At 37.3% G+C, this 12927-nt stretch overlaps 2 protein-coding genes across 2 annotated transcripts in view; one reads left to right on the top strand and one right to left on the bottom strand.

Moving 5' to 3' along the window:
• The first annotated feature begins 1126 nt into the window (after positions 1-1126).
• Positions 1127-4382, top strand: RPS6 (ribosomal protein S6). The gene is given in 6 exon segments (XM_042782500.1): positions 1127-1333; positions 1619-1750; positions 2153-2347; positions 2349-2511; positions 4035-4192; positions 4287-4382. Coding segments are annotated over 6 exon segments (951 nt in total).
• A 3356-nt stretch (positions 4383-7738) lies between these two features.
• DENND4C (DENN domain containing 4C) overlaps positions 7739-12927 on the bottom strand; it is a 122831-nt gene continuing 117642 nt past the window's right edge. The window contains exons 30-32 of the mRNA XM_042782498.1: positions 9731-9881; positions 8404-8468; positions 7739-7875 (exon numbers count right to left, since the gene is read on the bottom strand). Coding sequence (XP_042638432.1) covers positions 7739-7875; positions 8404-8468; positions 9731-9881 — 353 coding nt within the window. The remainder of the gene's footprint in view (positions 7876-8403; positions 8469-9730; positions 9882-12927) is intronic.

Genomic DNA, 12927 nt, shown 5'->3' with positions numbered 1-12927 from the left:
GGAAGTAGGATTGCCCAACCTTCCTTCCGAGGAGTGGCTGGTGGGTTTGAACCGCCAGCCTTCTGATTAGCAGTCAAGTGCTTTAGCCACTATGCATCATTAGATACTAGAAAGCTGACAGTGTTAAGATAAAGAATAAGGAAGGGGATACTATTTTTAAGTAGTGTGGTCAGTAAAGGTTTCTCTTAGAAGGTGACATTTAATTTGAAAGGCCTGCATGTCATTAACGAGTGGCAATAAGTGAGTTACAATGGGAAGTAAACAGTGCCATTTCCAGTAAGAGAGTGATACACATTTGCGCTTTAAAAATATCACAGTGGCTGCTATGTGGAAAATGAACTGCATGCGGTAAGACAAGCGAAAAAGCAGGAAAATTATCTAGGAAGCACGTTGGGTGGTCTAGACATTGGACAGCAAAGACTGCAGAGTGGTTTGAGAGGTTTAAGTGATGGCTGAATATTTAAGGACGAAAAAAAAAAATCTCTGTTTTCAAAATGAGTTCTTGCTGTGAGTTGACAGGATCAGGGCACAACACGCTCCTGAACTGGAAATCTTTGGGCGGAACTTGAATTACAGGACAGGACTATTTAGCCGAAAAGAGAAGCCGGTCCTTCCCTCATCCTTTGTTGTTGTTGTTGTTATGTGCCGTCGAGTCGGACCCGACTCATACCTTCTGGTTAGCAGTCAAGTGCCTTAGCCACTATGCTACCAGAGCTCCTTCCCTCATCCTTAAGAACCATCAAGAGAAGCGTCAGCGACCGAGATGGGCCTCCGCTGGAGGCACTACGCAAACCCGGGAAAGATCAGATAACCCTCCAAAACTAAACAAGTCCAACCTTATTCGCGGCACCGCCGCGGAAGCAGCCATGCCTATGCCGCGCGCCTAATTTCTAGTCCTTCTCGGATTTGCCCCACCCCGGAAGTGGAGTCTATCTGTGCTCATTTCCGCTATCAACCCCCCCTCCTCATCTCGCGAGAACTGAGGCCAACTATGTGACTAGGCCTCAGCGGAACTTGGGTCTCTTTTTCGTGGCGCCGCGGCTGCGATCGGCTGTTTCACCATGAAGGTAGGAAGTGGTAGCGGGCGTTACACTAGGTTGTGGTACCTTGATTCGGGCTTCAAAACATGGCGCTGACGCACTCTCGGCACGCCGAGATCACGATTCTAGGTGGAGAGGTTCCTGGGGCAGAAGAAAGATCGGTTCCCGGAGACCAGGGCTCCTTAGGAGGGCGGATGACGGGTGATTACGGCAGGAGCTGCGCCGGGCTGGGAGCGCCATGGTGGCGCCTTCGAGGCGGGCCTGCTGCCAGTTTTGCGACAGGCCTGCGGTGCGTACCCTCACCCCGTATCTAGATTGGGCTCCCCGCTCTTGGTGGTGGTCAACTGTGAGGAGCACCCTTCGCCACCCAAGTCCCTTACTCGGGGTTTGATGTCAGAGGTGCCCTATTTAGTACTTTGCCTGTTGTAAGTTATGCTCACATGTGCTTTGGAGAATGGAATCAGTATCTGAAATTTCCTCCTGCTGGCAGTGATTTGGAAGTTTTTCTACAACAGAATTATTCTTGTACGCGATTTTGCAGGATTCATAAGATTTTTATTTTTGCTTTTGATTCTTAGCTGAACATCTCCTTTCCAGCCACTGGCTGCCAGAAACTCATTGAAGTGGACGATGAACGCAAACTTCGTACCTTTTATGAGAAGCGAATGGCCACAGAAGTTGCTGCTGATTCTCTAGGAGACGAGTGGAAGGTAAAAGTTGACTTACCACATTGCTGCAGCTAATGTGAATGAGAGATGGCAAACGCCGTTGGTAAGACCACGGTCTTTTCGGTGGGGTTCGAATTCTGGGTTTTATTTCACCCAAGTCACTCCCGAATGTCAGTAAGTGCCAAGAAGGGTTTATTTTTTGTATTTGCTGCTCGTTTTTGTATTTGCTGTTTTGGTTTATTAAATACTCCTGCCCTTTATAGTGCTGCTGGTCTAAGTAAAACAAACTAGAAATACAACTAGGTTGGAAGGAATTTATTAAAAATGTTTCAAATTGGTCTTAATAACCTACTCGAGAACTGATGGTGTAGTTCATAGAGGCCACTCTCCAGTGTTCTGTAAATTTTAAATACAAATAGTAAATATTGTTGTGTCTTCATGCAGGGTTATGTTGTCCGAATCAGTGGTGGGAACGACAAACAGGGTTTTCCCATGAAGCAGGGTGTCTTGACCCATGGCCGTGTCCGCCTGCTGCTGAGTAAGGGGCATTCCTGTTACAGACCAAGGAGAACTGGAGAGAGAAAGCGCAAATCTGTCCGGGGTTGCATTGTGGATGCTAATCTGAGTGTTCTCAACTTGGGTTTTTTTTATTAAAGGGGAGAAGGATATTCCAGGACTAACTGATACTACTGTGCCTCGTCGCCTGGGACCTAAAAGAGCTAGCAGAATCCGCAAACTTTTCAATCTCTCTAAAGAAGATGATGTCCGCCAGTATGTTGTGAGAAAGCCCCTGAACAAAGAAGGTAGGAGAGATTATGAAATTTAGTACTTGATCAGTTTTGGTGATTTAACGATTCTAGTAGATTGTGTATTCTAGAAGATAAAAACCTATCTTGTATTGATTACCACATGGGGTTGCTGTAACTTGTAATTAACTCGATAGCAGCTAACAGGTTTTAGGAAAATGTTTTGGTGTGGTGGGTGGGATAAGGTACACAAGCATTATTATTTCTGCTTTGTTGTATCCAAAGCCTTGTAGAGTGTTAAAATTTTCTTGAAATTGTAGCTGACATGATTCTTTAGCCATCGATGCATGCATTGTCAGGTGCTGTTACCTTGTTTGCTGGAGAAATGTATTCCTTATCTGGGCTGTGGTAACAGTAGTTTGGGCTTGATGAGAATTAGAAGTTGGGAAAATGTTTCATCCAGAATACTAGAGAGCAGGTGTATTTCTGTTGTGAAATGTACGAATATTTATACTAAAGAGAATAGTATGTACGCAGTGGTTGGGTTTTGGTTTTCAGAATTAAGAATGTCTGCCTGACATTTAGCGAGTGCTTATATTCATTCACTTTGAGCGTGCCAGGTGTACTGTTCTAGGTGCTGGGGTATTGTATAAATGGGAAAAATTCCTACTCTCACGGAGCTACATTGCAAAAAAAAAAAAAAAAATTTCCAGGTGGCAAATATGTAGCAGTTTTCCATAATCTACCCTTAGAAATACCATCATCAGAGTAAAAGTCTTGAATAGGTATTTTTAAGATTGTTGTTAAAATTATAGGAGTATTTTACCTAATTTGTAAGCAAAATCTGAATGATTTAGCATGTAGTTTTAGAAAGGTACTTACCTGAGATGTTTACCACTTCCCCCAAATCATACATGAACTACTGAAGAGGACTTTATTAGTGTTACAGAAATACAGATCAGAAAGGCTAAATGAAAAGCTGCTCTGTGAACCCATGTGGGGCCATAATGATGGATAAGTATGATAGGATGATGCTTTATTTCATTTTCATTGACCAGTTAACTGCATTATTAAACTTTTAAAATAATGCCACTATCTTCTAAAATACAAGGATATGTATAGTACTTTGTCAGAACAAATCTAATTATAAATGGGAAGTCAAAGTGAGAGGGAAGTCCTTTACTTCCTTTGACTTTATGAAAGGATAGAGCTTGACTGCATTGCTAATAAGCAAAGGGTAGCCTACATTTAGAAATGAGCTCGAACTTGACAACAAAATTTATAGCTGAACAAGCTGTTTTGTGAGGATTGACAAGGTCATTAGGTAAAACTTGAATAAAGTTAGACTGTTGGCTCCTCTTAGATTTTTACTGGGAGGGCAAGTCTGAAGTAGGCATTAAAAACTGACTTCATGACTTACAACTGGGAAATTCAATTTTAATTACCTACCATTACAATATAAGTTGTAGAATAGTTAAGACTAGGTGCTTACTACATTGTTTAAGTTAAATCTATTGCTACTAATATTTTAAAAACATAGATGTCATTCTTCAAAATGATTGGGTCATCTCAATCTTTAGGCAAGAAACCCAGAACCAAAGCACCCAAGATTCAGCGTCTTGTTACTCCACGTGTCCTGCAACACAAACGTAGGCGTATTGCTCTGAAGAAACAGCGCACTAAGAAAAATAAGGAGGAGGCTGCAGAATATGCCAAACTTTTGGCCAAGAGAATGAAGGTAAGTCTTAAAAATTTGAAAAAATTTAGGCTCAGCTTTGGCTTTGTATCTTAATCCAGTCAAGCCTTAACTGTGTGCTGTTCTGTTTGTTTAGGAGGCCAAAGAAAAGCGCCAGGAACAGATTGCCAAGAGACGGAGGCTGTCCTCTCTGAGAGCTTCTACCTCTAAGTCTGAGTCCAGTCAGAAATAAAAATTTCTGAGACAAATAAATAAGCCCATACATTACATGTCTTTTATTCGAGTCTCTTTTTTCATTGGTGAAAGGGAGAGAAAAGAGGGGTATATACAGAAATGAAATCATGAGCAAATAAAATAGAGACTGTGTGACCTTTCATTGGTGGAAGCAATGTCCAAGAGAAAGGTTTTTGGGTGGTGGTGGTGGTGAATGTGCTGTTGAGTCGGACCTGACTCATAGCAACCCCTCCTTGGGTTTCCAAGGCAGTATCACTACGGAAGTAGGTTGCCCAACCTTCCTTCCAAGGAGTGGCTGGTGGGTTTGAAATGCCAATCTTCTGGTTAGCAGTCAAGTGCCTTAGGCACTATGCTACCAGAGCGTGGGTGGCTCTGGAAAAGATACTCATATAAGGTTTTTTAGCAAGGCATGGAACAGTAGGGAAAATAAAGTGACGAAGACTGTAAATCATTTATACACTTTATTTTGCAGAATACAGCTTTTCAACATCTATACAAAATTTAATACATGGCAAGTGCCCTTGTGAAGATGGACATGTGTCATGTAAAAAGATAATTTGTTACAAAGCATAGTTAATGGATACCATTTTTATTAAAGTTTATGAAGCTTTTAAAACCAGTGCAAATCTATTGCATTAACAGAAAGCTTTTCAGCTAGTGAAATGTTAATTTTTCCATGCTTTGACTCTCACACTCTTGAAAAGCTGACTGCTTATTTACATAAGAAACACCTGCACCAACAAAGGATGCAAAGAAAAAGTAGCATACTTTTTTAATACAGTACCATTTACACTTTTTGTAGTACTTTCTATAGTAACTGAAATGGGTTCAACTTTATTCATTTACAGAATAACGGTCTTAAAAACAAGGCACATTAGGCTTTAAGGCTGAAGTAAAGAGGCTCATTTGAAGTATATAAGCACATGGGAGTGCAATTTTCAAATAGTTGAAACGTATATAGATAGTACAGTAGGGCATCACTATTCTGTATCACCTGGAGATTGGACTCCAAAGCAGATTCTGATTGTGGTTCAGTAGTTCATGCATGGGGCCCAGATACCACATTTCTAATAAGCTCCCACAGGAGGCTAAGGCTACCAGTCTGCATACCAAGGTCACCACTGCTTTTAATGCGTGGTGTTAGAAAGTTGATGCAAGTAGATAAATGAAAACTGGGAACTGACATTAATGCAAGTTGAAGTTCTGAAACAAGCAAAAGGAGAAGATGGAGCATTTATAAAATTAGCCCAAACAGGCAAATTGCAGTCCCCAGTAGGTTAACTTCAAAAGGCAAATCTGGTGTACAGTCCAGAAAACCAGTACCTGCTTGATTCTTAGGCACAAAATGTGAAAATTACCCTGGTTTCTAATTTCAGTGAGTGGAGCCAACTAAAAAAATCAGTATTTAATCACACAAGTGGCGGTAACCTATAAAAAGCTAAATTTAAATCCAGAATGTCACCCAACAACAAAACAAGGTTGTACTAAACAACTGATTTATTTCAAAGATTGCTTTCAGTAGTTACCAAGATTAAGTTTCAATATTATGATTCAAGTTTGGGGAGGAAAACACATTTTGTTCTATGAGTTTTCTAAGTTTTAGTGATACCCTTTTTTTGTGGTGGGTGTTAGAAAAAGCTTTTAAGCAACTTCCTAAACCAATCCCTATATCTAAACTGACCAGCAGGTTAAAATTTCCAAGATGTAAATGGGTTTTATTTAAGCAGGACTCAGCAAGTTGGCCTATTAAAGATTTTTTTTTTTTTTTAAAGTGCAATGATAAGTAACAATTTATTCCTTAGACAGGAGTTCATAAAAATCACAAAAGTTTGAATTAATCTTAAGATTTTCAGGAGCCTTAGATATGTCACACATAGATAATCACAGTAAACTCAGAACATTTCATTTTATTCAAACTCAATTTTTTATATGCTTTCACTCTAATACTAGCATGGTGATACCAAACATCGTTGAGTACGTATGAAAACTTTAGTGCCAAGTCTTAGTTGCAAAAATATATATTCTGAAACAAGGCAAAGCGTCCATTTTGAAGGTAATGAGAACTGTACATAATTTCTGACGAATTCATTCAGACTATAATTCTACATAGGTCAGATTAGTCCTGAAATGTTTAAGTTGAAAGACTAGTACAATAATTAGGCTACACCAGGTAGAAAGGGAATTTGTACTGTTTAACTGTACTGCCTAGTAATCAGTTGATTGAGTCACCTGCATAATTACTGTAAAAGCAGATTGACCTTAACCACACCATCTCCCCAACTATTGGTTTTTTAAATTATGCAGCAAGCAAGGCACACTTTATACTTCTAAGGGATGTTAACCAAAGGACATGATAAAAGTCAAAGTGAGGCAATGTGAAGTCATGATTTTCATAAACCTACTGACAAACTCAATTCGCTTTAAAGTTTTTAGAACTTCATTGAGTCAATCTAAACATTATTTACATATGTGCATTTTACTCACAGGCATACAAATCAAAATACATAAGAATAAAACTGCAGTGCAAGTTTATCCCACAGGTTTTAAAAAGAGCAATAGCAAGGATTTATGTGTCTGGACAAAGATTTCAGGTCAAAAGACTATACACTTTTAACATTTTAAGCACATTACAAATATCTTTTAAATTATGAGGCCAACCTAAATTTACTAAGCCATTTCATTGGCTCATTCATTCCAATTTTAAAGCTGTTGTAAATTAACATGGTATTGAAAGATGGGAGGAAGTAACAATATTCAAAATAGAATCTAGTAAGCAAGTAAATAAGTAATACGAAAGGTGAAGATATATATTAAATTTAAAGTCAGAGGCAAGGCAATTGTCAGACTTTCAGGTAATTTTGAGATTAATGACTACACACCAATGTAGCAGTCACTTATTTAACAGTCAATGAGACCCCTTTCAAAAATTGTATTGCAGCACATAATCTAAGAATTTCAATAAATACACACTTAGAATATGGCTGTATAAACACATCTACACAGCCACATATATATACACACGTACACCAATAGTTGCTCTTATAATTGAGAGATTTCATATGTTTTCGGGCCAGGCAAGTTTACATTAATTTGCCATTTCCCAAATCCAATAGCTTCAAATATATATCAACAAAGTGTCTAGGATGAAGCATATGGTTTCTCATCAGTATCAAACTAATAAAAATACTGAGAAATCAAAATTCATTTTCAACAGTCTGATAAGCAGTTCAGAAGTTGAAAGTCTTCAATGGCAATAAACCCTGGGGCATTTTAATGACATTTTACATTTTGAGATGATTCGGTATGAATTACAATTTATTACATATCATCTCCAAGAGTTAGTTCATCTCTTAATTAAATAAGAGGTGCTCCAAAGCACTTCCTGCACCACTCCACACTGTTACTTGGCGGAGCATCAATTTTCTGCAACTTTTCAAGAATCTCTGAAGATAGGCTTTTATATGCAAGTCCATATTCGTTGTCAAAAGCCTCTGAAAGACATTTTGAAAAAGTTATAACTTGTTTATAAAGAAAACAGAAGTCATGCAGTCAAAAATGGCACTGAATCAAATTATAATTACATATACAGCATGTTTTACTGTCCTCTGCTTTACTGTGTTTCACAGGTAATGAGTTTATTTACAAATTAAAGGTTTGTGGCAACCTCAAAGTGAACAAGTCTACTGATACTATTTTTTCAACAGTATGTGCTCACTTCATGTCTTTGTCACATTTTGGTAATTCTCAAAATATTTCATCAGACTTTTTCATAATGCTATTGCACACTTAATGGGCAAAAGTATAGTGTAAACAATTTTCATAAACACTGGGAAACCAAAAAATTTGTGTGACATGCTTTACTGTAGTGGTCTGCAACCAAACCTACACAATCTCCAGGGTATATCTGTATATATTTAAACTATATATTTAATGGTAAAAATCTTTAAATATATAGCTACAATTTAAAAAATCATATTAGAAAATAAGCCTCTAAAATAAACTATCATTAATCAACTTACCAATATCAATATTCTCTCTTCCAAGGGACACTAATGATAAGAAAAGGATTTCTCTATATAAACTCCTATAAAATAAATATAAAGTTAATAGACATAAAGTATAAAAATACTACCCTCAACACACACACACAAATACAGGTTTAAAAATGGTGAAAATGAAATAAGTTGTTTAGTTAACACCAGTGTACCCATGTCAATATCCTGGTTTTGATACTGTACTGCAGCTACATAAGATGTCACCTTTGAAGGGAGATGGGTGAATGGTACACTAAAAACTAAAAAGAACTCACTGCCCTCGAGTCAAATCTGACTCACAGCGACCCCTCACGTTTCCGAGGTGGTACCTCTACAGAAGTAGATTGCCCAGTCTTCCTTCTGAGGAGTGGTTGTGGGTTTGAACCGCCAGCCTTCTAGTTAGCAGTCAAATATGCCTTAGGCACTACACCACCAGAGCTCCTGAATGGTACACAGGACTATACTATTTAGCAAACTATTTTAAATTAAAGTTTTTTAAAAAAGTTAATGGGCATAAAGATTTATACCAATAACAAAATGGTTTTGTAACCTATTTATCTAATAATAAAAATGGTTTGTTTTTGCTATTACAGTTTTTTTAAATTATATAATGTTTTACCTCTAATTTCTAATTAAATTTCACAAAAAGAGTCCTCTCATTTTTTTGACACTTCACAAAATGACATTAATTTCTGTAATTCATTAAGGTCTAAAACCCTTAGATACAAACAATGTGAAAGATGCTAAGGTCCCTTTACTATTTATTCCACAAAAAGCATAAATTAACCTTTATTTAGTTTGTGAACATAAAAATATCACAAATGAAACATTAAAAATGAGCTTCATGGCTTAGTTGTTAAAGATGAAGGTTAAACTTACAGAATGAGCTGATTTCTAAGTACATGAAGAAAAAGAGGCTAACTGATTTCTGATGATGCTTCATGTTGCTTTCTTTAGAAGCTTCAGAAACCACGAAAAGACACTTGTAATACTATTTTCCTGTCCTTAAACTATAGATGCCTGAAGCTAGCTGCTTTTTGGACTGCGTAAGTGATGTTTCCAAAATACCCAGTACATTCTAGATATCAATAAATTATCTTCATACAGTTTTTATCTGTTTACACAGACACTTTTATTATGTGCCTGTGCTCAAGTATGAATGCAAATATTCTGACAAGCACTTAGTAATATAACCTGATACTCTACAATGAGTATATTTCCTCTTACAACCAGGGATACTTAAGTAAGTTTTTAAAAAGAATTGTGAAATTATTTTGCATGGCACCAAGCAGGAAGCACACTGGATTATTACCTTTGTCTTTTCATGTCTGGTTTCATTTGTTGTGAAAGAAGGGTGATGGGTTTAAGAACATCATTATGCTGAATACTCTGCCTGATGCGTTCTACTAAAGTGCTTGTTGCTTGCTGTTCCTCTGACAGGAGTGACAATTTCTTTTCAGAATCTAGTAACCAGAACACAGTAATTAGGAATAAGCAATGAGCTGGGATCAGCTCGATGGCAACGAGGTTTTTTTTTTTTTCGGTCCCCTCTCTGAGTATTAAATAGCAGCTTTTCTCCCCCAGGATTGTGGCATCTTATAAGTTCTACTCAACATTGCTTTCCCTTACTAGTAAAATTATGTGGCAGTGTCACCCAACTAAAAGAAGCACTTTTCCTGCTCCATTCAGATAGGGGAAGTCTGTTCCTATGCCACTGCCCTAATGGATGATTTCCTGAGGGTGGGATGTGACAGCTTATACTCCAGCAGCCATTTGTGACCATGAAGTACCTTTATAAATGATAAAGCACACACAACAGGAGGATACTGGGTCCCTGACGACACAGGAAATACGTACCAGTCCTGTGCTGTCTAATTCATAACTTACTTATATGAGAGACTAACCTCTACCTTATTTAAGCCTCTGTGTTTTCTTTCATATAGCAGTTTAATCCCAATACAAGGGCAGTTCTAGAACTACTGAGAACAGACATTTATACAAATTTCATAGTGTATAAAAGTGCTTCAGTGACAATGTGGAACAAAACTCAAAATCATAGAAAAAAAAAAAAGGGACCAGGTTTGCTGGTCTGATAGAGCCTGATGGAACCACTGAGACTATGGCCCCTAGATGCCCTTCAGGTCTAGAATTGAAACCACACCTGTGGCTTCTAGCCAAACAAGAGAGAGGCATATGAGCTGAATATTTACATTAAGTACATACACTCCTGGGAGAGAACAATCATGGGAGAAAGAAGGGCTGCTTATGCACAGGGAGACAGCTCAGGGAGCAGGAGTACATGGAGGGATGGTCACTGGGAAGAGGTAACTGTGGGGAGGATGTGAGAGGGGAGCTGTTGCATTGTGGTAAACTGTGGTCAATTTCATGAGACAAAGTGTATGTGAACTGCTGTATGGAAAATGAATTTGCTCTGTAAACTTTCACCCAAATCACAATAAAAAAAAAAGAAAGAAAGAAACAGCCAAAAAAAAAATGTAATACATGGTCATGAAAATAACTTCAAAGCAGGAAAAAAAATGTGCTTCAGTGGTATGTACAGTTGAATCATACTGACATTAAATGTGCAAATTCACCAAAGTATTTCTGGCCTGGGGAAGGGAAAATTTTTTAATAATGCAGGTGATTCCAGCCAGCATACAATTTTGTTTACACCCACATTAGCAGGAGGTACCCCACTAGTTCCTCAGTCAGCCTCATTTTTAATCCATGTCATAAGGCAAGCATTGGTATTTTGATACAACACAGCCCGTAAATAAAGGCCATTACTAATACTTCATCTGTGCTCCCCCCAAAAATAGCAAAGTTCTCTGTTACAAAGCCAAAGGAGATACTAGCTGCTATGTGTTTTAGTCCTATCTCCTCCACCTGCTAAATGATGACTGTTCAATAGACTTAATTTTCATTCTATGCTGTGATTTTAGAGCCTAACCCATATATAAGATGCAAGTTCACTATATCTCCTTTAATTCATTTTTAATAACTTTTTTAAGTATAATTACAAACCATACAATTCACCCATTTGAAGTATACAATTCCATTGGTTTTTAGTGTTATTTACAAAGTTATGCGATCCTCACCACCATCAATCTTAGAACATTTTCGTCACCCACAAAAAGAAATCGCACACCCATTGGCAGTCATTCTGCATTTCAGCCCACTCCCAAGTCCTAAAAAACCAAACCAAACTGGTTGCAGCTAAGTTGATTCCAACTTACGGCAACTCCCATGTGTTACAAAGTAGAACTAAATTGCTCCATCCTGTTTTCCTGGCTGTAGTCTTCACAAAGCACATGGCTAAGCCTTTTCTGAATAAATGTTTCTTCTTTTGCTATATATGGCCTTAGGACAATTTCCAAAAACTTTATTTAAAAAAAAATAATTTTCACTTCTAGTTGTCTTACTGGGGAGAGAGTCTGTGAAACTCCTCATTTTGCCATTTGAAAGGGCATCTCTCATTTAATTCTTATATGTCTTTTAATGTTATTTACATGCCAATTATTCATTTAAAGAAGCTAAACAGACAAACAAGATCATTCTTGAGAGTTCAAATTTTATTCCCATCACAAATTATAAGAATACTTTAAAACACCTGCCTATTTCAAGTTATAGAGGAAAATAGCTATAAAGGAATGGTGGTTCTAGCTCTAGTCTTTCCTACCATAAATTTCAAAGTTATAATACTTTTGCCTAAAAATCATTCATGTATCACGACTGGTCCAAAAACTAAAGGCAGAAGCAATTTACAATGTGTGTATCCATAATTTTGTGTTTGGGGTATTGCAAAGCAAGCATCAGATTTTTTTTCTTCAGGCTTTAAGTACAGAAATCACAAAGTTGTGATAGTTAAAAAAGTGTAATACAAAAAAAAAAAAAAGGAGTGAATTTTTCCCTTTCTCTTTCAGGTCACCACTGTTAACAGTTTGAGATATATCCTTTTAGACCTTTTCTATACATATATAAAAGCAAATAAATACATATTTTTGTTTTTTTTCTACAAAAAAGGGAAAAAAGATTATATACTGTTATGTAACTTGTCTTTTTTACTTAATATATAACATGCATCCCTTTGTACAAATACCTTTTTTTTTTTTGGAAATTTTTACTGATTTGGGTGAAACTTTACAAAGTGGTTTTCTATTCAACAATTCATATACATTGTTTCATGACACTGATTGCAATCCCCACAGTGTAACAACACTCTTATCTCTTTCTCCCAGTGTTTACCATTTCTGTTCTTCTTTACTACTCCTTCTCCTGCTTCTGCATTTACCCGTGGGCAAATGCTGCCCTTTTGATCTTGTACAGTTGACCTTTTACATCTAAGGGATGTATATGTCCCTGGTGTTACTGATCATCTTGTAGGCCTGTCTACTGTTTGCCTGAAAGCTGGCTGCCAATATTTTATAGTGTGGATTTACTACAATTCTGTTGGTTATTAATACTAAAATTTTTCATTATTATAAATAACCCTGTACTTTAGATCCTTTT

The sequence above is a fragment of the Orycteropus afer genome, unplaced genomic scaffold (assembly GCF_000298275.1).
Source record: "Orycteropus afer afer isolate SDZICR_OR568_19922 unplaced genomic scaffold, OryAfe1.0 scaffold00345, whole genome shotgun sequence".
NCBI lineage: Eukaryota > Metazoa > Chordata > Mammalia > Tubulidentata > Orycteropodidae > Orycteropus > Orycteropus afer.
This window is presented reverse-complemented; position numbering and strand designations above follow the sequence as displayed.